Source organism: Balaenoptera acutorostrata, chromosome 1 (assembly GCF_949987535.1).
Source record: "Balaenoptera acutorostrata chromosome 1, mBalAcu1.1, whole genome shotgun sequence".
In the NCBI taxonomy this organism is placed as follows: domain Eukaryota; kingdom Metazoa; phylum Chordata; class Mammalia; order Artiodactyla; family Balaenopteridae; genus Balaenoptera; species Balaenoptera acutorostrata.
This window is the reverse complement of record NC_080064.1, coordinates 96,785,025-96,812,757: the sequence shown is the minus strand read 5'-3', so window position 1 is coordinate 96,812,757 and position 27,733 is coordinate 96,785,025. Positions and strand designations below refer to the sequence as shown.

At 44.9% G+C, this 27,733-nt stretch overlaps 2 protein-coding genes across 5 annotated transcripts in view; both read left to right on the top strand.

Annotated features, from left to right (window-relative positions):
• Nucleotides 1–21,787, top strand: part of SORT1 (sortilin 1) — a 75,127-nt gene extending 53,340 nt beyond the window's left edge. For 2 of the 4 annotated variants that reach the window (XM_057551165.1, XM_057551161.1), the window contains exons 9-21: nt 175–319; nt 1,183–1,338; nt 2,968–3,074; nt 6,090–6,192; nt 6,528–6,696; nt 7,285–7,475; nt 10,247–10,436; nt 14,214–14,330; nt 14,942–15,050; nt 15,860–15,958; nt 16,512–16,618; nt 16,884–17,007; nt 17,226–21,787. In XM_057551165.1, the coding sequence (XP_057407148.1) occupies nt 175–319; nt 1,183–1,338; nt 2,968–3,074; nt 6,090–6,192; nt 6,528–6,696; nt 7,285–7,475; nt 10,247–10,436; nt 14,214–14,330; nt 14,942–15,050; nt 15,860–15,958; nt 16,512–16,618; nt 16,884–17,007; nt 17,226–17,240 (1,632 nt within the window). In that variant the 3' untranslated portion in view covers nt 17,241–21,787. The remainder of the gene's footprint in view (nt 1–174; nt 320–1,182; nt 1,339–2,967; nt 3,075–6,089; nt 6,193–6,527; nt 6,697–7,284; nt 7,476–10,246; nt 10,437–14,213; nt 14,331–14,941; nt 15,051–15,859; nt 15,959–16,511; nt 16,619–16,883; nt 17,008–17,225) is intronic. The other 2 variants (XM_057551177.1, XM_057551171.1) reach the window with 1 other exon arrangement.
• A 2,703-nt stretch (nt 21,788–24,490) lies between these two features.
• MYBPHL (myosin binding protein H like) overlaps nt 24,491–27,733 on the top strand; it is a 10,810-nt gene continuing 7,567 nt past the window's right edge. The window contains 3 exon segments of the mRNA XM_028163383.2: nt 24,491–24,657; nt 25,079–25,208; nt 26,158–26,258. Of these exon segments, the coding sequence (XP_028019184.2) occupies nt 24,491–24,657; nt 25,079–25,208; nt 26,158–26,258 (398 nt within the window).

The following is a 27,733-nucleotide window of genomic DNA, read 5'->3' as shown; positions in this document are numbered from 1 at the left end:
GAGGTTAGAAATAGCTTTGGTAATTGACACTAGGACCTTTCATTTTTAACAGTTGTACCCAGTGAGGAAATGGATAATGATACATATAATTATTAATAATAATGTACCTATTCGTGTCACTGCACATGGCATCTTGGTAGAAATTTAAAAGATAAATATTGGCATTTGTTCCAGGATACAACAAGAAGGATTCATGTGTCAACAGATCAAGGGGACACATGGAGTATGGCCCAGCTCCCCTCTGTGGGGCAGGAACAATTCTATTCTATTCTAGCAGCTAATGATGACATGGTGTTCATGCATGTAGACGAACCTGGAGGTAAGAGCTGTGCAGCGGCTCACCCTTGAAGCACAGAGATTTAAGCTCCAAACCCTACTTTAGTAGCTTTCCTTCTTATGTGTCAATTTTTCCTTTTACCCCTAGGAATTTATTAGTGGCCTACTGAATACTCTGTCTTAGAGATGATATGTAGCCTCTGTTAAAAAGGCCACTTGCTTTGACCCTCTAAGGCGGTTTGTATAGTATGTCCAGGTGTTCTAGAGCAGTGCTGCTCAAAGAATGGTCGGAGGACTGGTACTGATTTGCAAATGCTTTATTACCAAATATGTACGGAAAGCAAGAGCGAGCATTTAGAAACGCTTACAGCCCTTTGACAAAGAAATTTTGTATCTGTTAACTCTAATAATAAAAAAAAATTTTGATGATTATATTTTTTCTTTCTTTTGTATTTCATTTTTCTAGTGATAAATTTTTGTTATATTTACAAAAGCATCAGTTTGTGACATAATTGAAATTTTAAAATTGATCCTTCACCATAGTTTGAGAAGCATTATTTTAGAGTGTAAAGATTTAAAGATGTGTAAGATATGAAGCTAAATACAGTGCCTCTGCCACCAGAGTATAACTGAGAAGAGCTTTTCTGTAACATCTGATTAATTTATTCAACAAATTCAGCATCTGCTATATTTCAGGCACTAAACTGGGTACTAGAATTAAAGATGGCCACGAAGATCTTGAGTATCAAACCTTGATTGACTCTCAGGTCTGCGTGTACATCATGAAGAGAGACAGTTGGCTGATGTGTGCAGTCAGTCAGTCATGTGTCATGTGTATGACTAGACTATTGTTTTCTCTCTGTTCCCTCCCATGACTTAGTGTTTTTGTTTGTTTGCCTGTTCCAGATACCGGATTTGGCACTATATTTACCTCGGATGATCGAGGCATTGTCTATTCCAAGTCCTTGGACCGACATCTCTACACAACCACAGGTGGCGAGACAGACTTTACCAACGTGACCTCCCTCCGTGGGGTCTACATGACAAGTGTGCTCTCAGAAGGTGGGTCTCGGCACAGCTCTCCTTCAGCTGAACATGTTGGGAGTGGAGGCTTTTGGGGAAACTGATGATCCTGTCCTCCCCAGTAATGTTGCTTGCCTAGTCAACAAGGCTATCCATGTAAATTCTGGCTCTCTATTTTAAATAAGTTATGGTAAATAGAACTAAGAAAGAACAAAACAGCAGCAGGCAGAAAGAAAGATTTGGGGGCGGGGGTTCTACGTTGTTTAGTTTATAAAATAAGTCTTCTGTGTTGGGAGGTTCAGGCCTACAGGAAGGAGTTTAGACCATTTACTGCTTTTCGCCTTGTGGAGGGCGGAGTGATAGCCAGCCGAGATTCCTCTTGCGTTCTCTTCAGTGGTTCTCAGACCTTACCTTTACTGTGGCCCAGTTGTACAAGTAAACACATTACTCTAAAGTACAAAGATTTGTTTAGGTTTTGTTTATTTATGTATTCACTTTTTGAAAGGAGGTGGGGGATGTTTGTTTTCACTTTGTAAAGACCTTGCAAAGTCCAAGTGATATTGACACCCTAGTTCCTCCCTGACCTCACTTCCAGCTCCTCTCTGCTTTGCTCACTCTCCTGTAGTCACTCCAGCCCTCAGCCAGTCCTTAAACACACCAGAATCGCACACTCATGGCTGAGAGATTTGCACTGACTGTTCTCTCTCTTTCATCAGATATCTGTAAGGCTGACGCTTTCCTCCTCCCAGCCTTTGGTTGTGTTACTTTCTGACGAGACCTGCCCTGACTATCCTATTTTAAATGTCAGTCTGCCTGCCCCTACACACGCACACTCTGAGTCCCCCTCTAGCTGTGCAAGTCTTTTCCATAGCACTTATTTTCTAACATACTAACTAATTTACCTGTATACAATGTCTAGTGTTTGTCTGCCTCACCCTACTAGAATATATATTTCACAAAGTTTTTTTTCCTGATTTGTTCACTGATATATTCCCAAAGCCTTACAGCAATTTTCACATAGTGGACAGGCAATAAAACATCTATTGAATAAATGAAATTTACCTTATTTACTTCTTTTTTGATTTTCCTTGAGAAACTCAAAGCATAATATCTTTGAATTTAAACCTGCAACAATTTATATCATTAAGAATAGAGAATGGGGAAGACACATGAAGAAAAAAAAGGAAAAGGTAAAAGAGGGATAGGATATGGAGGGGCAGAGAGACAAAAATTAGGAATTATTAACTGAGACTTATGCAGATACATTCAAATCTTGAGATTCACTAAAACAAGCCCCGTATCATGGCCTTGTCTGAGTCATGATTAGAATGCCTTCCCACTGTAGATTTTACTTCCAAGGCAAGCAAACAAGGAAGAAGAATAGACATCAGCCTGTTAGTGCTGGTAAGGAGATAAAGGTATCTTTTTACAAGAGTATCAGTGTAGATGATTTCTGGAGTCAGTTGGATCCTGTTCAGGTGGGAAGCCTCCTTCAAATATCATACTCACCAGCACTGAGCCATTTCACTGGATGTAACAAGCTTGTGGGACTCCAGGGTTCTAACGGTGTTATATAGTCTCTGTTAGGAGAGAGTTACACAATGATAAACTGAATTTAATAGGGTGCTTCCAGTGTATCAGGCTTAATATCATCCTTTTCCTATTCAGATAATTCTATCCAGACGATGATCACTTTTGACCAAGGAGGAAGGTGGAAGCACCTGAGGAAGCCTGAGAACAGTGAATGTGATGCTACTGCAAAAAATAAGAACGAGGTTTGTTTTACTCCAACTGTCATATGTATTTGGAGCAAAGCAGCCATTCTGTTCTGCTCTTATTAGTGCCAGGCTTTTGAATAATGAAGTTTTGTACTTGATGAGGGTCTACAGATAAAGGTGGAAAATTTGGAAATGAGGGGTTGAAATTAACTAGGATGTAGGAAATAGGAACGGCGAAGAAAGACCAAAATATTATGGCTTATTTGTGTTTAAAGAAAAACAAAATTGAAGACTAACAATTTGTGTTGTACTAAACTGCTGAATGAAAACAGAGTGGACAGATGGGCTGGTGATTAGTTAGGAGTCATGATGGCAGCTATGAAACTTCAGGAATTCTACAGAAAGCCATAGACCAGCCATTCGTGAGCAGTGCAAAGCCGTACTGGCCAGAAGCAAATGAAAGAGAACTTGGCCTCTCTTCCCCTCTGCCAAGGCTCCACGTGGCCGGTGGGTATGGGTGGTGACCCAGTGTGGCATGTGGAAGCAGGAGATGAGCCCTCTGAGGAGAGACCAAGAACTAGAAATACAAACGCATCCCTCCAGGAGATCCTGGGTTTCATTATTGACAGGTCTTGACAGCCAAGGAAAAACAAACAAACAAACAAAAAACAAGCTTTATGTCTGACTTTTACAGAATTTGAGAGGAGCTTAGTGGAACCCTGGGAGTTTTCTTCAAAAGTGACAGTGTTGGTAATTCCAAGCTCTCCGCAGAGTACCTGTGGCTGATATGCACTCTGCTGTCTCGGCTGGGCTTTCTGTTTTGTTTTAAGAGCCTCAGACAGTGTGAGATAAATGTACCTACACCACCCCCATCACACCCTCTCTCTTCTCTGTATTCATGAGTGCTGTGGAGTGTCTCTCCCCCTCCTGCTCCCCTTTTTCCATCCCTCCATGCTGGTCTTGCCCTGCACCTGCCCTTCTCACCTTAAGCCTGGGCAGGTAAAGTGGCCTCTTTACTTAACCTTGACACCCTCACGCTGCTGTGTCTCTCCCTCCCCAACATTCTTTGTGGTTCCCCTTTGCCTGTGATCTGGCGAATGAAGGTCCCCTCCTTCCCTGTCAGGCTGTCTCTGCCTTTTCATCGTCATTGCCCATTTTATCACTGGCACACCCCTTGTAACTTCTGCTGCTCCCGGAACACCCTGCATGTAGCTGCCTCCTGCCCACATTATTCCTGGGGAAGTTGTACCTGTCTCCCCTACCCCCAGTTCATTAGAGTTAGTGGAAATCCTAACCATCCTTAGTGCCCATCTTCAGTTAGAGCTAATCATTGCTGTTCGTTTCATTAGCAGTTTGCTTGAAGCTTTTTTTTATTGCAGTAAAATATACATGGCATAATATTAACATTTTAACCAATTTGAACCTCTTGTAAAGCACTAATTTTCATCCTGCTTTATACCTCAACTAGTTTCTGAGAAATATTTCTTAAAGACAGGACTGGGTCTTATTCAAATCACCACCACGTCTTGTACAGCATCTGAAGTATGTCAGGCGTTCATCAAGTTTATTTGTGTGGAATCATACTTTAAATATTGATCAGAGGCTTTGGTGTAGTGCAGGAATAAAGTAAACTAAGACAGATACACATGCGAAAATAATTGCATAGTTTTTTCCCAAATATACTAATGCATTTCAGAATCAAGAATATCCCACTGAGCCTATAACTCAATAACAAAAAAACGAATAACCCACATTAAAAATGGGCAGGGCTTCCCTGGTGGCGCAGTGGTTGAGAATCTGCCTGCCAATGCAGGGGACACGGGTTCGACCCCTGGTCTGGGAGGATCCCACATGCCGCGGAGCGACTGGGCCCGTGAGCCACAACTACTGAGCCTGCGCGTCTGGAGCCTGTGCTCCGCAACGAGAGAGGCCACGATGGTGGGAGGCCCGCGCACCGCGATGAAGAGTGGCCCCCACTCGCCGCAGCTGGAGAAAGCCCTCGCACAGAAACGAAGACCCAACACAGCCATAAATAAATAAATAAATAAATAAATTTAAAAAAAAAATCTATTTAAAAAAATGGGCAAAGGACTTGAATAAACATTTCTCTAAAGAAAATATACAAATGGCCAGTAAGCACATGAAAAGATGCTCAATATCACCAATTATTAGGGAAATTATTAGGGAAATGCAAATCAAAATTTTTGATTTGCGAGAGATCACCTCAGATCCATTAGGATGGCTACTATCCAAAAAATAAAAAATAACAAGTGTTGACATGGATGTGGAGAAATTGGAACCCTGTGCACTGCTGGTGGGAATGAAAATTGTGTAGCTGCTATGGAAAACAATATGAGGGTTCCTCAAAAAGTTAAATGTAGAACTACCATATGATCCAGCAACTCCACTTCTGGGTATATATCCCAAAGAATTGAAAGCAGTGTCTCAAGAGATATTTGAACATGCATGTTTATAAGCAGCATTATTCACAATAGCTGAAAGATGGAAGCAATCTAAGTGTCCATTGACAGATGAATGAATAAGCAAAATGTGGTATATAAATACAATGGAATAATATTCAGTCTTATAAAGGCAGGGTATTCTGGCACATGCTGCAACATGGCTGGACTGTAAGGACATTATGCCAAGTGAAATAAGCCAGTCACAGAAGGACAAATACCGTATGGTTTCACTTATATGAAATACCTAGACTAGTCACATTTATAGAGACAGAAAGTAGAATAGTAGTTGCCAACGTCGGGGGAAGGGGGAATGGGGAGTTACTGTTTAACAGGCACAGAGTTTCAGTTTTGCAGGACACAGAAGTTCCAGAGATGGATGGTGGTGATGGCTGCACAACAGTGTGAATGTACTTAACACTACTGAACTGCACACTTAAAAATGGTTAAGATAATAAATTTTATGGTATGTGATTTTTACCACAATTTTTTTAAGAAGAGTATCCCACGGAAGTCTGGGTTAATACATTCAAAGCCTTATTAGAAGACTCTGTGAGATGAGTAAAAAAATTGCACCTTTGGTTTTAATCTAAGCTTTGCTTTCTTTCCACAGTGCAGCCTTCATATTCACGCTTCCTACAGCATCTCCCAGAAACTAAACGTTCCAATGGCCCCTCTCTCAGAGCCTAATGCTGTTGGCATAGTCATCGCCCACGGTAAGCAGCCCACCCTCACTTCCGCAGGAAGAAGTGGTTGAGCACACTGAAACTCAGTCACAGTGTCGAACCCTGTGAGAAAACCACCATACGTGGCTTTTACCATCCTTTGCAGAATTTCTTGCAAGATAATGATACTGTGGGTTTTTCATAGACTCTCATCAGAGAGCAACATGACTTCTCCCTTTACCAAATTGTCAGTGGCCTTTTTTTCAATTACAAGAGGCATGATGGGAAATAATCAGAATAAACTCATTCAGAATTATTCTCTTGACAGTAAATCCTCTCTGTTTCGTTGCTGATGTATGCTGATGAGATGGTGGATTGTGTTGTAGGTAGCGTGGGGGATGCCATCTCAGTGATGATCCCAGATGTGTACATCTCAGATGATGGGGGTTACTCCTGGCTGAAGATGCTGGAAGGACCTCACTATTACACCATCCTGGATTCCGGAGGCATCATTGTAGCCATCGAGCACAGCAGCCGTCCTATCAATGTGATTAAGTATGCATGAGCTCAGCTCCACCCACACTATCTGCATAGAGAGCAACTGTGGGATGTTTGTCAGTTTGTTGGGGGGAAGTTACAGTCCCTGATTCAGATTTGTGCATTCTACAGAGCTGTAGGGAAGGTGCTTGAAAGGATTGCATTTAGAGCAACTCAAATTAAATGGCTTTGTTTTTTCCTCTGACTCCGTCTAGCTAACACTTTTCGTCACTTTTAAAAAATACTCTTCTCCCTCCCAACAAGAATATTATGGGAGCATTTAAGCACTTTGGAGGGGAAATGACTCCTTAAGTACAAGTTCTTATTATATAATTTCTGTTTGTTGACTTAGAAGCCCATTCTTACGTGGGTCACTATCCTTTCTTTCCTTTGGAATAATTTTTATAAAGGCATTTTCTTCCATAATATTTGAGTGAATCCCTTTTCCCTGTTAACTATAGGCATTAAAAATTAATATAACAGTCAGTAAGCCATCACCTAAATATGAGGGTTTTTCTCTGATTTGGGATGAAACAGCCGGTGGTTTCCTGATATTCCCATAAATATTGGTCCTCTCTCATGATCTTTCTCTAATTGTGGTTTCAGGTTCTCCACAGACGAGGGTCAGTGCTGGCAAACCTACATGTTTACCAGGGAGCCTATCTATTTTACTGGCCTGGCTTCAGAACCCGGAGCTAAGTCCATGAACATCAGCATCTGGGGTTTCACAGAATCTTTCCTGGCTCGCCAGTGGGTCTCCTACACCATCGATTTTAAAGATATCCTTGAAAGGAACTGTGAGTGTCTCCTTTGAACTTTTCTACCAGAAACTTTTAAGCCCATTTTCCTAAATAACCGATTCAGTTTAATTTCTTCTAGCTGGAATAAGAAAATCATGTGTGTGAAAGAGGACTGAAGGATGTTCCATGTGGATTAGCAGGCAAAGGGATGGTACCAGAAAAGCACTTCCCTCTTTGGATTAGCACTGTCCAAGAGAAATAAAATGAGAGCCACATATATAATTTAAATTATTCTATCAGCTAGCTACATTATAAAAGAGGCAAAATTTATTTTAATAATATAGTTATTTCAGTATGTCCAAAATATTATCATTTTAACGTGTAAGCAATGTTTTTAAATTATTAATGAAATATTTTACATTCTTTAAGGTATTTTAAATTTTTTATTGGAGTATAGTTGATTTACAATGTTGTGTTAGTTTCTGCTGTACAGCAAAGTGAATCAGTTATACATATGTCCACTCTTCTTTAGATTCTTTTCCCATATAGGTCAATACAGAGTATTGAGTAGAGTTCCCTGTGCTATACAGTAGGTCCTTATTAGTTATCTATTGTATATATAGTAGTGTGTATATTTCAATCCCAATCTCCCAGTTTATCCCTCTCCCCCCTTTCTGCCCTGGTAACCATAAGTTTGTTTTCTACATCTGTGACTCTATTTCTGTTTTGTAAATAAGTTCATTTGTACCTTTTTTTTAGATTCCACATATAAGCAATATCATATGGTATTTGTTTTTCTCTGTCTGGCTTACTTCACTTAGTACGATAATCTCTAGGTCCATCCATGTTGCTGCAAATGGCATTATTTCATTCTTTTTATGGCTGAGTAATATTCCATTGTATATATGTACCACATCTTCTTTATCCATTCCTCTGTCGATGGACATTTAGGTTGCTTCCATGTCTTGGCTATTGTAAACAGTGCTACAATGAACATTGGGGTGCATGTATCCATTTGGGTTATGGTTTTCTCTGGATATATGCCCAGGAGTGGGATTGCTGGATCATATGGTAGTTCTATTTTTAGTTTTTTAAGGAACCTCCATACTGTTCTCCATAGTGGCTGTACCAATTTACATTCTCACCAACAGTGTAGGAGGGTTCCCTTTTCTCCACGCCCTCTCCAGCATTTATTATTTGTAGACTTTTTGGTGATGGCCAGTCTGACCGGTGTGAGGTGATACCTCATTGTAATTTTGATTTGTATTTCTCTGATAATTTGTGATGTTGAGCATCTTTTCATGTGATTTTTGGCCATCTGTTACATTCTTTTTCTTCTAACTAGGGCCTCAAAATCCAGTGCATATTTTACACTCACCCTTATGGTAAATCTCAATTCAGACCAGCCGCATGTGGACATCTAGGAGAGTATAGTTTTGCACTTTAGATCTCTGTAGCATTTTCTGAGAGTTTTTTCTGCTTGTAAGGGTAATGCATGTTTATGTTTGTCTAAAATTATTTCATAACACTTCAGGGTTTTTCACACTTGATTACAGCAAAACTGTAGAAGAAACTCTAGAGGAAAGTGTGTTACAAAGAGCATCTAACTGATTGTGTCACTTATCAAAATGTTGAAGTGAGGAAGTTTTCATGCAAAGAGTTTGGCTTGACCATTTCGGAATGCTGTGACTTCAAACTGGAAGGCAGGCCCAGAAAAGGCTTCAGAGAAGTTAAAATATTCATTGCAAGGTGTTCCTAAGAAATCACAAGCAAACCCAGGCCCCCAGTACCAAAGATGCTGACATTATCCTGAAAACATGGAGGATAAAAGAAAAAACTGGAGAAAAAGTGACCACCCGTGACCCGTAGTTGCTTTCTGGCATAATACGATAGAAGACTTGAGTTTCGAGAAGCTCTGGTTAAATTTGGTCCTGACTGTTATTAGGCTGTGTTAGGGGCCCGTTTCCTCAGCATGTTAATTTAGTGAGTCCTGCAGGAAGCAGAAGCACTCAGTTTGGACCTTACTTTTCTACAAGATGTTTCAATGATTTAAAATCGGAGAGTCATTATAATCTAAATTCACTAAATAGGCTGTAAAGGAGCTGGCTTACAAGTTTTCCCCTCAGCAGGCAGCTCTACAGTTATCCCTGAAGTTTAACATCATTAAAAGATTTGTTAAGCCCCTGCCCTTTAACAGGCCCTGTGCTGGTCTTCACATCCCAAAAGATAAAAACCTAATCCACAGTCTGTAGGCCACAGCCTTTGAGTCATTTTGCCAGGAGTGGATGATATGACAAACTAAGCCAGGTTGACTGTCATCACAGTCTTCATTTGAAAGCCAGTCAACAAGAGTTAAAAGTCTAGAAAGTATGTTTCCCCTTCCGTTTGAAGCAAACTAACCCATAGTGAAATTAAACCCATGCTCTTGGCTAATTGGTGTCTTGTCCTAAAGGCAAGCATCTGGTTGCTTACCTCTGACAGCTCCTGCTGACCAAGGGCACAGGTGTGCAAGACTTAAAGACAGCAGCTTCTCAGTCTGTAATGAACCTTAGAGGTTCTCCATCCAGCTCCCCACGTCAAAAATAAGGTTTTTCCTAGAACCCAAATGGGCCATGAGATGCAAAGACTCCTCCCTTGGCATGAAGAAAAGTCAGTTGCTGGTAGGCTCCCACTAATGTTAACTTTCATTTGCAATTCCAAAGTGAAGCAATAGGTTGAGTCAGACATCCCTACTTTTCTTCTCCTCGTTCTTCCTATTGCCTGGCAGCTGCCTCACATGGGTGGGTTCTGTCCCATGCAGTTTCCTGAACAGCCTGTCTTTCTTTTAGGTGAAGAGAAGGACTATACCATATGGCTGGCTCACTCCACAGACCCTGGAGATTATGGAGATGGCTGCATTTTAGGCTATAAAGAACAGTACCTACGGCTACGCAAGTCGTCCGTCTGTCAGAATGGTCGGGACTATGTTGTGACCAAGCAGCCGTCCGTCTGTCCCTGCTCCCTGGAGGACTTCCTCTGGTATCAGCATCCCTCAGATCCCTATCAGCCATTTCCCGTGCTGGAGGAGGCAAAAGACAGTTCAAAAATATTTAAATCCTTTTCTTCCCCTTCTTCCTCAAGAGTGGAGAACTGTTGCTTCTTTTTTTTTTTTTAAAGTTTTTTTTTTTACTTGATTTTATTTATTTATTTATTTATTTTTGGCTGTGTTGGGTCTTCGGTTCGTGCGAGGGCTTTCTCCAGTTGCGGCAAGCGGGGGCCACTCTTCATCACGGTGCGGGGACCGCTCTTCATCGCGGTGCGCGGGCCTTTCTCTATCGCGGCCCCTCCCGTCGCGGGGCACAGGCTCCAGACGCGCAGGCTCAGCAATTGTGGCTCACGGGCCCAGCTGCTCCGTGGCATGTGGGATCTTCCCAGACCAGGGCTCGAACCCGTGTCCCCTGCATTAGCAGGCAGATTCTCAACCACTGCGCCACCAGGGAAGCCCCTGTTGCTTCTTATTAAGGAAATTGAGGCACAGAGAAAGGGAACCAGAGTTGTTAATAATTGGACAGATAACATCGTATCAGTTACTTATTGGCCAGAACCAGCAACAACCCCTGGACATCCTGATTTGGCAGTGGTGGGAAGGAGAGAGGTACATAAGGAGGGTGAGAATTAAAAAGGAGAGAGAGAGAAGATGATAGGACAGAAACACCAAGAAAAGTGGTACAGGAGCTAAGAGGAAACTGGACTTTAGCAAGCAGCCTGACAGCCTGGGTGTAGCAGGTAGGGTACTAGGTTTGGGATCGTCTGCAGGACTGAAGGCGGAAAGAGTGTGGATCTGTCCTGAGAGAGGAGGTGACATCAGTATGTATGGTCTGTACGTCCCATCAAGGCTTAGAGGCCATCAAGGTGGACTCCCTAGAGTTCAGGACCATCCAGGCTTAAGGATTAGTTACTTGGCTGGCACAGGGTTAGTTGATTATACAAGGGCGAGGGAGTCCCTAGGTAGCCTAAGCAAGGTAACTTAGGGCAGATAAGAGGAACTGCTTCACATCACAGGTACTAATCTTATGGAACTTGCTACCTGCAAAAGATACTGACAGGAGGTAGAAGTGGATTTGGAAAAGAAAGCAGGCAGATAGCAGTCCTGTCCTCTCACAATGTATTCTCCTGAACTGCAGGTGACAGAGAATACAGGACTGAGCAAACTGCAGTCTGACCCAGTGTTTCCTCCTGCGTGGCTCATATCTGTGGAATGGCCAGGGGTGCTCCTTTCTCTATTTCCGCAGGGGAAAATATCACTCAGACCACTTTGATGTTGTAATAGGGCTAGAGCTTATTGATACTGTCAAACTCTGAAGGGCTGTCTCCCATCCTTAACTGCACACAGGGTGGCTCTCGGTCACCTGAGCTTCTGCTATTTTCCAAACACGTTGTGCTTCTTCAGAGCTCCATGCCATTGTGCATGCTGCTGCTTCTTCCTGGAAGTCTTTCCCTGCTGGACCCCCAAGCCTGGTGAATTCCTACTTGGCCTTTAATACTTAGCTCAGATACCGCCTTCTTAAAGCCTTCCCCAGCTTTTCCTCATCTAGGCTCCTAATACAGCACTTACCATATTTTAATTATTGTGTATAGATTTGCTTCCACCATTAAACTCCAGACTCTTTGAGCGCATATTGTATTTGATAATCACATAGTCATAATGATAGCAGCTGACGTTTTTTAGCAGTACCTCTGTTTACACTTCCCCTCAGCAGCCCCGTGAGAGAGGTACTCTGGTTATTTCCATTTCACAAAGGGAGAAATGAAGGTACAGAGAGGTTATGACTAATTTGCCATCATGTGGCAGAGCTGTGATGTGAACCTGGCCGTTCAGCTCCAGAGCCTGCACACTGTTTCCCACGTGCTTGAGAAATGTGTGCTTTGTGAGTGGGAAGGGTATGGTCCCTGAAATTTTGAATTGAACACATAAAATTTTTGCCAGAAATTTCTCCTTGCTATTGGAGGCGTGGTATCTTCTGTATCTTTTGTTCTCTCTACCCTCTCCCTTAAATATTTGTCAGAGAGCCTTGAAGTACAAGCAGCATCTATATATTACCAAACATTCATTGAATATTTTCTATGCACAGGGCAGTGCAAAGTGATAACAGGAAGTTTATTATAGACTCTCCTGGTAAGATGCACATAATTATGCTTGAAACAGAAGTTGGGATACTTGGGGATTTAGAAAAGGGAGAGACTATTCATCCAGAGCTGAAAGGAGGTAGGTGGGTCAAAGAAGGCTTTGTAGAGGAGGTGGCATTTGGCCTGAGCCCTGACGAGCCGTAGGATTTGACCATGCACATCTGGGAAGAAGCAGGTCGTTAAAGCCCGTGGACTGATGTGGGCTTAGACCCCCCCAACAGCGTGATCAGGAAGGGTGTGCTGGAAGATGGGCCATGAGGGGAAGTCACAGTAGTCACGATAAAGAAGTGAGTGGGTCCAGATGGGGGTGCTCAGGCTGCTTCCAACTTAGATGGTGGGAAGGAAGGTAGTGTCCTGGACAAATGGAGGAAATGACCGGAGGGACTGGCACGAAGGAGGAAACGTGATGTATTTTGAATGTTTTGTTTATTTGAGGTTCTGTCAGCAGATTTAGGTGGCAGTGTCCAGCAGGTATTTGGAAATGCATAGGATTAGAGCTCGAGAGAGGTAAAACCTAGAAGTTTTAGTTGCAACAAATAGTTAAGCTCATGAAGGGGGAGCAAATACAGAGTAAGAGAATGAATTATAGGATCTTGGAAAACATCTGCACTTACGGGTTAGGAAGAGAGCAGAGCAAGCAGTGACCAAAGAAACAGACGAGTGCAGCTCTCAGGGCCTCAGTGGCTGGGGCACAGCAGTGTGGCAGGTGCCCCAGAATAGGTGGTCAGAGTGAACGAGACAGAGACAGCCCCCTAGATTGGATGACTGGTGAGCCCTGGAGGGCCACAGACATTCATTTTCAAGGTTGCAGAGGGGGGTCGAAGCCCAAATGCATAGAATAAAAAGTAAATGAGTAAAACAGAACAAGGAAAAAATATTTTTTAAGAAATCTGGCCAGTAAAGGAGAGGATGGTGAAGGAAGAGGACAGGTTCAAGCTAAGGAGAAGCCTCCAGGTGAGTGGGACTAGCGGTCACTGCCACGCTGTCCATGAAGCGAGCCCCCGCCCAGGGGCGGTAGGAAGGATGGGGCCGAGGCCGCTCATGTCATTTCTTTGGGGAAAGCAGAGAAAGGAGAGCAGATGGGTGGCGCTATGGAGAGATGGGATGGAATGGAGGGCAGAAACAGGCATTCACATTGGCGGCCAGGACCATCTAAGAAACTAAGAGGGACACGGAGTGGGGAAGGCAGGAAAGGTTTAACATACCCGCATGGGTAGAACATGGGTAAATGAGTTATTTGGAGAGAAATAAAAGAGTTGCTAAGTGTCCCTGAGTTTAGATCTGCTGCTGATGTACTATTTCTCTGTGTCTTAGTCACGTGAGTCCCCACCCCCTGCAGGCTGCCCTCCTTCCCTTCCCGGAGCCTGAGCTGTCTGTGCGGGACTCCTAGCTACTGAGTCTGAAGTCCACCAGGCCCAATCCATAAGCTATTTTCCCTCAGTTCAGCCCTCCCCATGTGCTTTTTTTTCCTAAACAGACCTCTTTATATGGCACAGGCTTCCTTAGCTTTTTTCTGGCAACCCAAGACTGGAATATTGACCATCCACTGCCCCACATAAAGCCTTCATTGCTAGTCGCTTCCTGTCTTTCAGCAACTTTGAAAGATACCTTATTTGCTGATTCTTACAGTGATTTTGGCTACTTCCGTCCAGAAAATGACTCCAAGTGTGTGGAACAGCCAGAACTGAAGGGCCACGACCTAGAGTTTTGTTTGTACGGGAGAGAAGAGCACCTGACGACAAATGGGTGAGATGGCTGCTTCTCCCGTATCGGGACTGAGTCTCCACTGTGCAGAGTGGAAGCTGCGTCTCTCCGCCTAGTTCTGAGCAGTATTTGAGAGCACTCTAGAAAAATACTGTCCACTAAAACTTTCTGTGATGGGGGAAGTGTTCTGTAATCTGCTGTGTCTGATGCAGTCGCCACTAGCCCTGTGTAGCTGTTGACACCAGTGTGAGTGAGGAACTGAAGTAATTTTAATTAAGTGTAAATAGCCACCACAGTAGAGAGCGCTGCTCTAGAGGCGGCTCACTGCCTCCTTCCCTGATAAACACTCCCCTCCCCTGTGGTTTATGTACCGCGTGTTGACGTGCTTTCCCTGGTCACAGTTCTTTGACACAGTCTCTTAAGGCAGAAAGGTGGCATGTCCCTGCAGCAAGGCAAGGGATGTGTGGTCTGTCCAAGGACTGAAACTACACAGAATATCCCCAAAACATCCCTGCAGATCTCCCCCAAGGCCTGAAAGATGGTGTAATGACCAGAAGTTGTTCTGCAACTTTTAAAATCTTGTTTTCAGGAAGTAAGCAAGAATCCAGAAGTACATCCTTGTATTCTGTTAACAAATTTTCTCTGCCTCTCAGGTACCGGAAAATTCCAGGAGACAGATGCCAGGGCGGAGTGAATCCTGTTCGAGAAGTGAAAGACTTGAAAAAGAAGTGCACAAGCAACTTTCTGAGCCCCGAAAAGCAGGTATGTTAAAGTAGATCTGGTTTAGATACAAGTGGGGTTTCAAGTTCTGCCAGGAATAGTCAAAGTTACAGTGTCAAGAACTCTATTACTGAGTACAAGTGGCCAGACTACTTCTGTCAGGTTTCCCTTCGTACAGGAAACTGTCAGGATGAGGGATGGTCACATAACCCAACGATAAGCTCATCTACTGAAAACGTTTTTGTTGGGGAAAAAAAAATGGTATTCAGTAAAGTTTTTCCAAGTCTTAGATGCATACGGTTGAGGAAATTTCTGAGGCTCAGAGTCATTTGGGAAAAAGACTCAAGAAGTTCAGCTGTAAAGGGCTGGAGTTTTACACATGTGGAAGGGAAGGGCACTGGACCATAGGTAGGGTGGATCTCTGTGCCGAGTCATGTCAAGTGTGTTCAGAATGAGAAACTGAACTATGGTAATAAGGGGCTGGTTTTGATTTAGAAGCAAGTTTTAGGGCTGATTACAGTTCTGCAGCACTGAACTATCTGGCTAGGATATGGGGATATGGTAAAGAGGAGGCCTCTTGATAAAGAAGCACTGGCCCAGCAGTGAGACTTGGGGCAGTAAACTGTGGGCCCCAGGTTCCTAATCTGGAAATTGAGAGGTGGACAATCTGCAGTTCCCTCCTATCTAACCTTCTAAGGGATGAGGGCCTAACAAGGGGTGGGATTAAGAAGGCAGTGGGAGAAAAATGTGTGGGTGTGTGTACTTGTTGGGGGCAAGTTCCTCCTTCTCTGCATCCCCACCCTGCACTCCTGGTGGCTGTCCTCAGAGTGTTTGTGTGTGTGATTGCACAGGACTCCCGCCCACAGGGACACAACTTGTCCCAGAATCCAGCTCCGCCTCCTCTTGGATACATTGAAAACACACACTCCCTATCTCCCACCCAAAAGCAGGTAGGTCACACTCAAACAATGATACGGAAAGCTTATTTGTAAAAACATACCACAACTTAAGTAAAAAATAAATCTTGGTGTCATAGGATGGCTTGCCTAATGTAACATTGGCACAGCTCCTTCCCAGGTGGTGGCCCTGTTTTAGACTCATTCAGCCCACTTATTATCATAGTCTCCCTTTCCTGCTTCACCCTTAAAAGCTCCAAGACTTATAAACAGTGGTAGTGGGGAACAGTCACAATTAGCATTTGATCTAGGTAGTTGCTACGGCTTCCAGTGTAACTTTGACGTGGAAGCCACTGAGTTTGCACCATTTTGACAGCTTTAAGGCAGTTGAAGTTCTGGTTACCCTCTGCCAGCTGTGATATTCTCCTGGTAGCACTGAGATGGTTCATCTTGGGGGCGGGGGTTGGGGTTGGGAAAGTATCATCATTAGGTGCCTAGAGACTGCAGATCATTCAACAGAGAAATAGGGTAATGAGCAGCCTCTTTGAATTCAGTCCTAGAATATGCACACCCAAAATTGTTTGTGTTTGTGTTTTAATTTATCAAGAATTCCAAGTCAAATTCTGTTCCGATTATCCTGGCTACTGTGGGATTGATGCTGGTCACAGTCGTAGCAGGAGTGCTCATTGTGAAGAAATACGTCTGTGGGGGAAGGTAAGGAACGGAAATCAGTCAAACCAGAAAGTCCTCCGAGGGCAGACGGTTGAGTCTGCCCCTGGCAAAAACTAACTAGTTGAAGTGATGTTCCTGAAACATCAGGCCCAAATCTTTCCTTACATTTTCCATATGCCAGCTACGGGCTGTGCTTCCTATATGTGTGACTCATTCTGCAAGTGTGTAAAACTTGGAAAATCCACCGTCCTATAAGAAATGCACCCCTCCTCACCATGTGAGGGTTGATGGTGGTTTCCACCCACAGGTTCCTGGTGCATCGATACTCTGTGCTCCAGCAACATGCGGAGGCCAATGGTGTGGATGGTGTGGATGCTTTGGACACAACCTCCCACACTCATAAAAGTGGTTATCATGATGACTCAGATGAGGTGAGACTATTTCTTCTTGAGGGGTGGTCCAGAAATTTTTTAAAAGGGTGATCTTTTCTTACTCATGATCAAGATAATGATTGAAGCAAAGGAGGGTATAAGCTAGAAGCAGCAATTTAATGACTGTAAGACTTGGCCAGCCCAGAAACTAGGTAATGGCTTTCAAAATAGGGATTTTTTTGGTCTGTAAATAATATGGCCGATGTCTTTCTTTTCAGGACCTCCTGGAATAGCTCCTCGAAGGAGCTGGGACTGAGCACCGGTGACGGAACCGCAGTACCTCTCACACTCCCTGTGGCTCCGACTCGGGGAAATAAATTTCCCGTTGCGAGGGACCCAGCTCTGTTTCTGCTGCTTCCATCAAAGCCAAAAGGACCTACACTAAAGAAATGGGGGGTGGGGACCCTAAACGCTCTTACAATTGGCCCTGAGAAGAGAGGGAAAATTTTTAATTCTTTAACTTTTCATTTCAAGTTCTGTCTTTTTGCAAGGTACGGGCCCTTTTCGGTTTTGTTTTTGTTTTTTAAGGGAAATGAAATGGAATTGAAGGGAACTTTTCACTAACCCCACTGTTGCATGTTTTGCATGGCGCCTGCCCCAGGGCACCTGCCAGCTTCAGCATCAACTCTCACAAAGCACTTGGTGCCATCCCTGGGCTGTGCTGGCAACACGAAGCAGCCGCAGAGATGAGCACAGAGGCTGCGATGACTGGCACAGCCTGGGCAGCCTTCCTCCATCTGGGGACAGCCCCGCTCCAAGAGCATTGCGCAGCAGCTCCTCACACAGATCCCTGCTTTCTGTTGTTGTTGTTTTTTCAGGGACCATAGGCCACAGTGATTTTTCTTTTCCCTTGTTTAATTAGGCAATACCCTCATTAATTGCCCTTTGGCAACTAACTTACATGTGCTTCCAAGACACTAAATCAGGAAAACTTAAAGGGCAATATTTTTAACTTGGGGCAAGAAAAAGGGAGCAGCAGAGAATTGACTAGATTTAGCACCTATTAAAGGAGAAACTCTTGCTTCTTCCGAGATCTTTCAAGCCATGCTTTGTGTGTGTGCCAGTGGACTTGCTTAGGGTCTGGGTTCAGGCTTGCCCGGGCTGTGTGCCCAGGCTGAGCGAGCTCTTCGCTGGAGTGGCTGGTGGCATGGGCCGTGCAGCCCCTGAGGATGGCATGTCACAGTCCTCTGCGTCCCCTCCTGCCTGCTGTGCTAGCTCCTTGGTGAATCATTCGAATGGCTGCTTATCTGCTTCCTCTTAGGTTGCTGCTCTGCATGGAGCCATGACTAGACATGTTTTCAGATTCAGGCTTTTTTAAAAAAATCAGAATTTTATTACCAGACCCTCCTCCTCTGCCCTTTTCCCCAGCTTTGCCAAGTAGTTTGTTGGCATGAAACTTTTGGCTGAACCAACTGAAAAACACACTTCTAGTGTAGATGATGTTTCGTGTGATACGTTAAGTTCGTATTTTAAATTTTTAAAAATTTTCCTTTTGACATTTAAAAAAATGAAATAAATAAGAAAATGTAGCAAGATGGATTTTGGGGTGGCCATATAGTGATGGAAAGCTGCAATCGTTAGTTTTAATACAGCTTGACTATTTGCTGTACAGGAATATAGTAGTACGTTTTCAGTCTCAGCATACCTGCTGTGCCCGTCACAGTTTCTCCCGATAATTATGATGGGGACACTCTTTGCTAAACTGCCATTTTGCTGCTAGTTCACTTTATGGCTAGGAAGTCAGGAAAAAGTAAACGTGCCAAATTAACTTTTGTCAGAATGCATGAGCAGATGGCTGAGTTCTCGCCTCACCAGAATTCACAGCCGCAGGGAAAGTGGGGGAGGGAATGGATGGAGAATTCTAGAGACTTTGAAACTGCAGTAAACTTAAATGAGTCAGGGAGCTATAAAGGTAGGGCAGTTTTTGTAAAGAGAGTTAATACTTGTTAGAGCCAGAGAACACTAGTCTTTTAGGAAAAGCCCATTCCTTTTACAAGGTTTTTAAATTAAAAGTAATTCCAAAGATACACCAGCTCACAAATGATCAAGTATCGGCTTTTGTCCCGGTCACCCTCACCTCCTGCCCAAAATGAATTTGATGTCCAGAAAAGACCTACTTACATCATACACCTCTTCTCCCCGCATATACCCCCTGGGGTAGGTGTGCCAATATATGGTAATTCTCTGATTAGTTTTAAGATGTAGGAAAGTTAATATTCTTCTCTAACCGTATAAGATTAGGGCTCTTTGCCTATAATGATATTTCTGTAGAACTTGGCAGTTTTCACAGCACTTTTTCTCTTGCATTATGTCATTTGAACCTTACAACATTCTCGTGAGATTTTAAAAAAAAAAGAAAGGCGGGGGTTGTAATCCCCATTAGAGATGGAGCTGAGGTACAAAAATGGAGCAAGTCGCCAGGGTCCCTGTGTGTTATGAGTAACGCCAGTGGTTGTCTTCAGATCTCGTATACATTTTGATGCACGCCAGTGCTGAACACCTGGAGCAGAGCTGCTTTCTTATAGATGACTTGCTATTCTTTACGACGTGGATCAGTGACATTTCTTTCAGAGCAGTATTTAGCTCTTTTTTGCCACCTTAGTAAAGAGAAGAGTTTATTCTCCTGTTTTTCATGGCTGAAAACAAAAGTAATGGTAATTTTGAATATGTGTTTAGAAACCACCCCTCACCTTGTTGAGGGTCACTGTTCAAGAGTGCAGGAATGGAATCTCAATTGATGAGTCACCCTCTTCATTCTTCTTGTCCTCCCACCCCTGGCTGGCTAGCGAGCTCAGTTGGTTTGAGGACTGCTAACAAGCCTGGCTAGTTAGCCTTCTGTGTCAGCCTGCTCTCTCACAAGTGTATGCCCTCAGCCAGAGAGGAAAACGGCCTAAATCCGTGACAGCTTCTAAGAAAAGAAGATTTCCAATTTGTCCTATCGATGTTAGGAGAATTATCTTTGAAAGTAAAGTTGTGTAAAGTCTCAGGCTTGATAGCAAAAGAGTATTTCAGCAATAGAAGTTAGCACTGTAAGGTAGGTTGGACATATTAGACCGTCCAAAGTGATCTGAGCTCTAAAATCCAGGCAGAGAACTCATCATCCTTCGTGCTCTGTGGACAGGTGTCTTGGACGTAAGGGGGCTCTTGGTTTTTAGTGAAACCAGAGACCAGGGATGCATACACCCAGGCTGTTCATCGAATGGGAATGTGCCTTAGAAGAATGAAAGTGTTTGGAGGATTGTGGCAGTTCTAGGCTGGGCTCAAGAGATTCAACAGATTAGCTGTAACTAAAACTTAGAATTTGCCGTCTGCCTCTGAATAGGCTTTCCAGTGTGTGTCTCTCTAATTCTTAGGTTTGCCTCTGGGCCCCTACATGCCCAAGCTGGCCTTTCATCCCTGACAGATAAGTAATGAGCTGGCCACCGCTGGCTCTGTAAACCATTGCTGGTTCTCCCATGGCCTTCGTCACGGTACAAGGATAGAGAGAGGAGTGCAGAGCAGTTCACATCCACCCCAGGTGGCAGGACTGGCCTGACTTGAGTCATTTCTTTATTTTCTAGGCAAATGATTCAGGTAGAGAGATTCTCTCTTTCCTTTTCGGAGAGCTTTAAAGAGCCCCGCTCCTGTATGCAATGGCTTAGAGCTCGCCCTGCTCATTTTTGGTACCGCCCTCTTGCCCCACATGAAGCCCAGATACTTGGAACTGCTAAAATAGGAAGAGATTCAGTTTTTCAGCTTTGCTACTACCTTCCCTCAAGCAGGAAGATTAACATGGACTTACATGTCCTTTGAACAAAAACCAAAGTTTAAGATTTGCCACATGATGGAGTGATAGGGAGGGCCAGACTTTCAGCACTGGCACTCAGCAGGTGCCAGACTTTGTTCCATCTGCCACTGATTTGCCCAGCTCAGGCAGCTCTAGGAGTGCCGTCCTGCCCTAGCAGAGCCCAGGCCTCACCCTCATGGAGGATGATTAAAATAGCAGGAACATGTTGATTTCTTGGCTACTTTGCATTATAACAATAAGAATCAGAACATTAATTAGAAATTGTCTTCAACAACTTAACTGTACGCATTTTTTCACACTGGTACATTTTTAAGCGTCCTTGTTTTTATGGGATAACTTAAACTAATCTGTACCTTTCTATATATATATATGTGTGTGTACATATATACATGTATAAACTGTATAGGGTACATGTTAATGATTTATTGATATGTTCCAAGTCTTTAATGCAGTTCTCATCCTCCGCATGCCCTCAGATTGTGGTCGGGTGACTTAACTGTTCCTGATGATTCTGCCCACCTCCTGTGTTTGGACGTCTAGGGAGGAGGGGTTTGATGGCACCCTCCTTATCCTCGTGCACAGAAATGCTCAGGGTCCCCATGTGCCTGTTGTCCAGCCCTGTCTTGTCTCTTGTTCCCTATCAGCATGTGGTCCCTCCTTGCTCTGTAACTTCTCTGCCTCCACCCCAAGCTGTCGGTACAAAAGTGTAAAGCAGTATTAAGATCGTTACTGCATGTATGCTAAAAACCCAAGTTTTCTGTTCCCTTGGGACAGAAAATTGCATGTGAGGTGGGATAATCAAGTTTCAATGACCAATGTCGGTTACACAAAAAAGCCAGACCCTAGAATAAAATTCCACAAAATGGAAATAAAACTCAAATTTCTTTAGCATTGTGTAAATAAATCTGGGTGTGTTTAACTTTGTACTGGTAATTTTCTGTATATTTGCAGTATTTGGGTTAGAAATAAAACAGACTGGACTTTGTTACCTGACCTACTAAAATGACTAAGCTACAGTTTGTTAATATGAAAGCTTTTCCAGTTTTCTAGCTTCAAAAATCAATCTCCAGCAACCAGAGAATAAGTCAGTTAAAGAGCCAGGACTATTCATTTATAGCATGTAAGGTATTAGATAATTTATGGGAAAAACTACTCACCTTTTTCTGCTTTATGCTCACAAAGATCTACCTCCCATGGGTGTTTGTAAAAGCAGCTTTCTTGTTCTTACTCCGGGAAAGTCTAGCTGAGCCACCCCGTACAGCTTCTCAGTTTCAACCGCTACACTCTTCCTTCTGCACACAGCAACATGTCATTACTCTCTTGAATTCCATGTTCCTCTAGCAGGTTGATAAATAACACCAAGGAGTTTACCTTCCGCACCTTTCCATCTGCCCCTCTTAACGTTTCTCCTGCTGCTCTTACTCGTAATCCTTCCTGACCCATTTCATTTAAGGACCTTCAAAGAGTTGCAACTTTCCTCTCCTCCAAAATATTTCTTTTAGGGGAGGTTCCTGCCCACCCCCACTGAGCCTTTAGCCAAGCCTGACGACTGCTCAGCCTTCCGTCCTGGCGGGTATTTCCATTTAATGCTTACTCTGGCGTCATGGTCTAAAGATGACCAGGCAGAGACCTTGCCCTTGAGGAGCCCATGTCTGCTGGAAGAGTCCTCCCCCAGGAGGTTATCCAAAGTGGTTTATTTTCGGGAATTCTATCTAACGTAGTGTTCTAAGACTTCCTGCAACAGAATCAGTAGGTGGTTTTTTTTAAATGCATATCCCACCTAGACCTATTAAATTAGCTTTTCCAATGGATAACACCGTAGGAGTCTGCCTTTTTTATTTGATTCTTCAGTTGCAACAAGGAGCTAAGACCAAAAGCCTGGGCCAACCTCCTCATCAAAGCATGGATTAAGTGGGGTGTAAGAGGGGGTGTTGGGAGTCCCCTGGTGTACTGTCTGGACTTGTAAGGGCCTTGGCTGGGTCAGACGAGAGAAATAGGTCCAAGAGGCCTTTACACAAATCCTGACATGACGCAGTGCAGCCTCTCACCACCAGCCCAAGGTCAAGCTCCACGGTCACCCTCTTCAGTCATCCTAGCTCCTGATAAACAGCTTCCTGGGCACCAACTGTGTCTGCAGGTTGTCCTAGCCCTCAGTCCCTATACAGGTTACAAAGATGAGTTCTGGGCTTCTGTCCCACACCCCAAGATAGTAACAGGCTCCCAGAATCCTAATGACTGCCCCCAATTTGAGGGCTAAAGGGGAAAAATGAGTAAGGAGCTCATTCATTCAACCATACTCATTTGTTTCCATAACAAATAAAGGAGAGGAGGGGAAGGGGGGAATGTGGGAACTCTGCTTTCCACCCAACTTTGCTGTGAACCTAAAACTGCTCTTTAAGTCTACTTAAAGAAAAAAAAAAAAATATATATATATATATATATATATATATATATATGTATGTATGTATGTATGTATGTATGTATTTTCACAGAGGGGATGCCAGCTTCTGGAGATGAGAAAGTAGAGTATGATAGGAAACCAGATTGATTGGATGGAGTGCATGGAACATATAAATGATGGTCTGGTGAGCCTAGAAATCACATAGGACCTTTAGTATGTAACACCTACTGTGCTCTGGCCACTTTCATATACTTTTACCATTTTATTTTCAACACAATTGTGGCATCATCATCCCTCGTTCCATGGAGCAGGGACCTGAGGTTCAGAGTAAGTCATTTTCCCAGGGTCACCTAGCAAATGAATCAGTAGCAGAGCCCAGAGTCACACTCAAGTCCTCTAACCTTATGCTCCTGGCTCTCCCCTCCATCACTGCTGCCTCTCACTTAATTTGTACTTTATCTCATAGGCAAGGGAGCTTTGAAAGGGACAAGTGCTGGCCCAACCTAAAAATAGCTTACATTTATCGAGCACTTAGTCGGCTACACTCTGCTAAGCACTTTACCCAGATTACCCCTTTGAATCCTCACAGCAACCCTATGGCTGTTATCTCCACTTCACAGATGAGGAAACAGACCTGAGAGAGACTGTGATGTGTGGTTACAAGTCACACAGCCAATTGGTGATGGAGCCAAAGTGAGCCGGGGGGTCTGGCTCCAGGGTGCAGACTCTACCCTGCACTGCCACGGGGGGAGTGGAGAGGATGGGGCCGCCCCCATAAAGGCCGAGCTGACGAGACTTTACAACTCAGCGAATGTGGGAGCAGAGAGGGAGAGACTACCTAAAGGTGTGCCTGTGAATCAGCTAATCCTGGGGCCCCTTCCTTTGGACCTGGACACCCTCGGATGAGCTGGAGGTCAGGAGCCAAGATGTCACCCAATCTTCCTGCCAGAAGCCAGAGGCCCCATTTGGATGGTCTGGGTCGGGAGGGGCTGTTTGAAGCTCAAGCGCTCCCCTCCTTCCCTGGTGCTGTGAGAGAGGTGTCATCTCTCTCCCAAGATAACAGGACTACCGGGTCCTCCTCCTGCAGCTATTCTGAGCTGCGGTCTGCTCCCCGCTCTTCCCCTAGCCCCTGCTTCAGCCCTCTGGGAGTAGCTGGGTGGGAACAGGCCAGCCCTGTTGCATAACCCTGTGGCTGGGACCCTGGGGAGGCCGGGCTGGAGAGCAGGTGCTCAGCCCCTCCCTCACCACCAACAGTGAAAATCTTCCTCTGGAGCCCAGGCTTGGGGTGGCCCAGCATGGAGGCGGCCACAGCTCTGGAGGTGGCCTCGGGATCCACACCTAAGGTGAAAGAAGCCAGCCTAGCCGAGATGCTGACGGAGCCCAGGCTTCACCTCGGCGGGGGGCCGTCAGCCCCATTCCCCAGCTCCTGCCCCCCACAGAAGGTGATCCATGGGGATGGGGAGTGAGCGGTGGGAGCTGGGAGGCTGCGCTACCGCCCTGACTGCACCTCCGTAGGTGTTGCGGATCTAAATGGCTTCGTGGGATTGGTACTTAGGATGGGGGAGCATCCATTGGAGCCCCCACCCCCTTCCTTGGTGGATTCTCGCTTGCTGCTCAAATGTCTCTGCTGGGTTTTTGCTTTTTACCTGAAAAGTCAGTGAATGATGTTTGTGGCAATTTACAGTGACTAATAATGATAGGTTTGTATTTTTACCTTTAAAATATGTCTGTCACAGGGACCTGATATACCAACGCCAGTCAGGAAGGGAATGAGGGGTGAGATGGTGTCCATCTGGATTTGGAGAAGAAAGAAACAAAAAGCTTAGAGCCACCGGGAGGCTAAGTGGTGAACAGTATGTGACGCTCCGCTTCGCCCTCGGTAGAGCCGTGGGTCCTCCACCTACCCCAACATCTCCACTGGCTCCCACGGGAAACCCTAGCCTCTTTGAGCCTGAGCTCCACGGAAGCAGAGACCATCCGGAAGAAGAATTTGGCTCCCTGTCTGTGGTCTCTGTGAGCCTCTCAGCATAAAGGCATTTTCGAGCTAGGAGGTGGTGGGTGCCCCTTCCAGCCCCAGAGTTCCCTGCCAGCAGCCCTGCTGCCCACCTCCCAGACTGCCCCTGGCTGAGGCCTTTGTAGCTACCAGCTCTGTGACATTTACCCTGGGTGGCTCCCACTGCACCTGGCTCAGCCGACGGAAGTGGAAGACGGGAGCCTGGCTCTTCCCCTCTCCTGCGAGGTAATCAGCGGAAGCAGCTACGGGGGCTGCACGAAACATTTAAGACAGTTCCCTGTGCAAAGTCCCCACTTCTGGCCCCTTGGAGTCTTGAGTGCAGAGGATGCAAAGACCACAAACGAGACACCGTGGAATCCCTGGGTAAGGAGAGGTAGGAAAAGAAGACAGCATCTAGACTCAATTCCCAGGGCCACCTCCAGCAGCTCCGTGACCTTGGCCAAGTCAATGGACTGCTCAGTTTCAGTTTCCTCTCTGTAAAATGGTGAGTAATAGTATCTACCTGGTAAGGTAGTCGAAAGGATTGTTGAGATAATCCAAAGTGCCTTGGAAGAGGCCAAACAAAGACGTGAATAGATAATAAATTATTTCCAAGTCAGGGATGAAGACTGAGTTCTCCCTGCAAATAGGGCTGTGGAGGGAAAGTTTGCTGCCTCTTATCATCCTGATTGAAGATGCTGGGTCTTCAGAAGCTATTTGAATGTCAGGGGCAGAGAGCCGACCGAGTTTGCCCCACTGAAAAACAGGTAAAGAGAGCAGAAGTTATTGGGAACATACTAGGCTGGAGTGGTCTTGAGGCAGAAAAACAGTTTCTTCCCCAAAAGGCCCAGGGAATAAGTCACAGGCAGAGGGAGACTGAGAGCCAGGACTGGTGACTCTCTGACCACTGGTCTCCACAAAACCCTGGGGGAGGGCGCTCATCCCTCCCACACTCCTGCCTCCTGACAGCCCCTGGCCACAGCCCCCAAGTGCGGCCTGAAGGGCCCTGATCTTGTGTGTGGCCTCAGGGCCACCAGCACCCAGCGACTCAACCCACCGGCATCCCAGAGGTCACTAGCAGCAAGGACTCCTTGTGACATGGTGCAAAGTGTTTGCATCTGTTATCCGGTTGGGAAAAGAAGACATGAGTTCAAACCCTAGCTCTGTCCTGTGACCCAAGGCAAGTCAATCCACCCCTCTGGGCTTCTATTTTCTCATCTGTAAATTGAGAGGTTGAACTAAATCAGAGTTCTTAACCCTTTGGTGGATATGGATCCCTAGGAAAATCTGATGAAAGCTGTGGATTCTTGCTCCAAGAAAAATACTCAACAAAGTTCAGGGAGTTCATAGAATCACTGAAGCCTAACCAGAGGTCTTCAGGGGGGCTGCTATGGTGCTGGACTAGATGGCCCCCAAGTTCCCTGTGAGCACCAAGCACTTTTCCTTCCTCTTAATGCCTCCTCTTCCTTATGGGGAGCTCTATGGGACATAGAAGGGCACAGCGGCTAGCATGTGAGTGCACATGAAATAGAGCAGGCCTCAAAATATTTGTGGGCTTCCCTGGTGGCGCAGTGGTTGAGAATCCGCCTGCCGGTGCAGGGGACACGGGTTCGAGCCCTGGTCTGGGAAGATCCCACATGCCGCGGAGCGGCTGGGCCCGTGAGCCACAATTACTGAGCCTGCGTGTCTGGAGCCTGTGCTCCGCGACAAGAGAGGCCGCGATAGTGAGAGGCCTGCGCACCGCGATGAAGAGTGGTCCCCACTTGCCACAATTGGAGAAAGCCCTCGCACAGAAACGAAGACCCAAGACAGCCATAAATAAATAAATAAATAAATTTAAAAAAAAAAAAATATTTGTGACACTAAAATGAACTGCAATTGGCCGACACAGCTTTTAGTCAGGAAAGACTGCTCCATGGCTAAATAAGCAGAAGTAGGTGTTCGGCACTGGGAAACCATCCTCTGTCACTCTCAACACTACACAAAGGCACTGTGTCCTGGAGGCAACGCTGGGCAGGGGCCAGAGGAGAGCTTTCGAAAGAGTGAGAGCCATGGGACAGACTGCACCCTGACACGGAGAAGACGGGACCCTGAGACCCAGTAGGAGGGCCCGTCTGCTGATCTCAGCTCGATTGCTTCCAACTGACCCTGTGTCCTCTTTCAATCTGGACTGTTCTGTGTCTTCCAGGCTTGGGAAGCTGAATCCCTAGCCTTGAAGTGACCATCCTTCCTTCCTCCCTCCCACCCTCCCACCGTCCCTTCCTATCCTCTTTCTTCCTTCTATAAATACTTACTTTGCGTCTATTATGTGCCAGGCGCTGTTACAAAAATGCACAAAATAGGCAAAAATAACTTCCCTTGTGGAGATTACATTCTAGTAAGGAGATAGATAATAAATAAGCAAATAAAATATATAAAATATCAGAAAGTGATAACTGCTATGCTGAAAAATAAAGCAGAGAAAGAGGAGGGTATAAAGTGCTGGGGTGGGAAGTGTACTTGCTGTTTCAAACAGGATATTCAGTGAAAGTCTTGTTAATAAGGT